Genomic DNA, 2,500 nt, shown 5'->3' on the forward strand with positions numbered 1-2,500 from the left:
GATGAACAACAACACCCCGGGGACAAAAACGAGTAATCGGCGGACGTGACAAGCGTAATGCGTCAGTGCCGGTCTGGCTGAGCTCAAAACCAGTTGTGTTCTAAGCGACGTCTTGAGTCTTGAGTCTACTGTATTTCCATTGAGCGATCGTGTGAATAAGTGTATGGTGAGCGGTACTCTGGTCTCTTATCTGTACTCTTGAGGAATACTTGTGCACAAGACAGTTGGTGGTACACTTTGTTTTTAGTTAACAAGAATTCACGAGACCTTAAAACGGAACCGCATGCGTGTATTTCGACCAGAAACCTGAGAACAGAGCGAGAGATTACAATGGCAGTGGCTTTGAGAAAATGTGTGACAGCTGTGTATATGTTACTGATGGCGATGCTTCCCACAAAAGTCGCAGCATCTAAAGTTCTTCCGCCCTGGGAGTTTCACCGTGAGTAGAACAGCATGAGTAAAATATATTTTCTGAATGAACAACCACATTACGAAGAGGAAAATATGAATCCTTGACAGCAGATGCAGATGGTGTGATGCTACAGTGATTAAAGCCATGATCTAATAATGACTGTTACGTAATGGAATGCGCGCCTCCAGGCGGCCAAGCGCCCTTTTTTGTCATGAACAAAAAACTGTGACTGTGACTGTGAACTTCTTCCCGCACCAATGTGCACATTCTACTATAACATTCACAGCAAACCCAACTTTACATCAGACTTTGCTGTATCTTCCATGCGTGCACACACCATTAATTAGTACACTACACACCCCTCTCATACATGACCCGCAGCACTAACACGATTACAACATCCAAGAGACAGGTGCGCCCGTCGCCCTTCCCCCACAAACCCGCCAGACAAAACTCGCTCTTATAAACACAGCATCATAGCTCCTTCCTCTGACCTTGCACTTCGCTCTACACATCCTCTTCCACCCCCCACCGCCCCCACCCCCCCACCACCCTCCACGCATGCAAGCGGTACGCGTGTGTCTTTTGATACATGTGGCACAAGAAAAAGGTGCCGTGCGCGAACCGGGGTCGGGCACATGGCGCTGCCAGACAAGCCACTGTCACACGTCAGTCGCTGTGATAAAGCTTTCCTGTTGGGGAATGAAATTTTATCTACTTAACAATGGCGCCTACAGGATGCCCTGCAACACTGGAGTTGTTTCTCTGCAACAATGTCAAGTAACAAAATGTAAAGAGTCGCCACGGTGAATCGAAACGATGATTACGTAAATAAACTACCATGTGCCCAGTTGTTTCGACACATTACGGAACTTACCTTCCGTTATTGATATATCGATGATATAATGTTATGTTAACCTAATACTTCCTCACTCCATATACGATGCGACCGTTGGGTGAGGTTGATAATTAATTATTGAATTACCGATGTCAGTATCATGCCACGGTTACCAGCATCTACAATTTTTTAAGTCAGATAGACCGTAATACATCACATAATTTTTATTTATTTATTTATTTACTGATCTAAAAAAAAAAAAAAACTAGAAATACAAATTTTGAAAATCATATATTCTTTTGGAATATGAATTGATGTAATTTTGCGATAATTGTATTTTTCTAACTTAAACACAAGTAAACTGTTTATCATAATACACCTATCCATCGGTTAAAGAAGACAGTACCAACCTAAAAAAAAAATCGCGCAAACATTTGAAAATGAAAAGATAAAAAAGTCCCGATTTTCCTTCTTTCATAATGAAAAAATCATACTGAAGTCCAGCTGCGGTTTCGAAATTATATTCCCAGAGGCCACAGATATACAGCACGCTTCCATTTGAGATAAAAACATACATACATACATACATAACATACAAACATAAATTGATACTTACACATACACGTGTATAAATACATCAATATATATATATATATACATACATATATTTATATTTATATATATATATATATATATATATATATATATATATGTGTGTGTGTGTGTGTGTGTGTGTGTTTCTGCTTGTTCTTGTGCGTGTGCTTGTGCGTGTGCTTGTGTTTTTGCGTGTGCATGTACATGTACGTGGGTTTAATAATTCTAATTATCAATACATAAATAAAAACAATTTTAACAACTTAGATAGATATTCATATACCCAATGGATTCAGTCTTAATGTAGGGTTTATCATTCTCAATCAACTTAAGTTAAAGTACAAAAAACAGTAAAGTTCTTGCATCAGACATCTGAGTAGGATTGATAATACAAGTACTATGGACAAAGCATGTATTATCCACTTATCCAGCTAGGGTAAAGTAAGTAAAGTGTGTAATATGCAGCCATATTCTAGGACATTTTCTGTGTGTCTTGGCTATGCTATGTCCATGTGTTAATGTCGTGTTCATGTCTCGAAAGTGGTATTCTAGAATGTAAAAGAGTGGCGCGAGTGTCAGTTGATTCAGGTTTGCCAACCGTTCCAAAAAGCGTGGCGCGAGTGTCAGCTGATTCAGGTTTGCCAACCGTTCCAAAA

The 2,500-nt window shown here is 39.7% G+C and overlaps 2 protein-coding genes across 3 annotated transcripts in view; one reads left to right on the top strand and one right to left on the bottom strand.

Moving 5' to 3' along the window:
• LOC122252514 (uncharacterized) overlaps nt 1-2,500 on the bottom strand; it is a 187,432-nt gene that overhangs the window by 147,651 nt on the left and 37,281 nt on the right. The gene's annotated exons all lie outside the window — the stretch shown is intronic.
• The window catches only part of LOC122252512 (uncharacterized), a 5,010-nt gene continuing 2,528 nt past the window's right edge, over nt 19-2,500 (top strand). The window contains exon 1 of the mRNA XM_043015014.2: nt 19-439. Coding sequence (XP_042870948.1) covers nt 331-439 — 109 coding nt within the window. The 5' untranslated portion in view covers nt 19-330. The remainder of the gene's footprint in view (nt 440-2,500) is intronic.

Source organism: Penaeus japonicus, unplaced genomic scaffold (genome assembly GCF_977035675.1).
Source record: "Penaeus japonicus unplaced genomic scaffold, GWHDUDI00000001_assembly GWHDUDI00000001, whole genome shotgun sequence".
Taxonomy (NCBI): domain Eukaryota; kingdom Metazoa; phylum Arthropoda; class Malacostraca; order Decapoda; family Penaeidae; genus Penaeus; species Penaeus japonicus.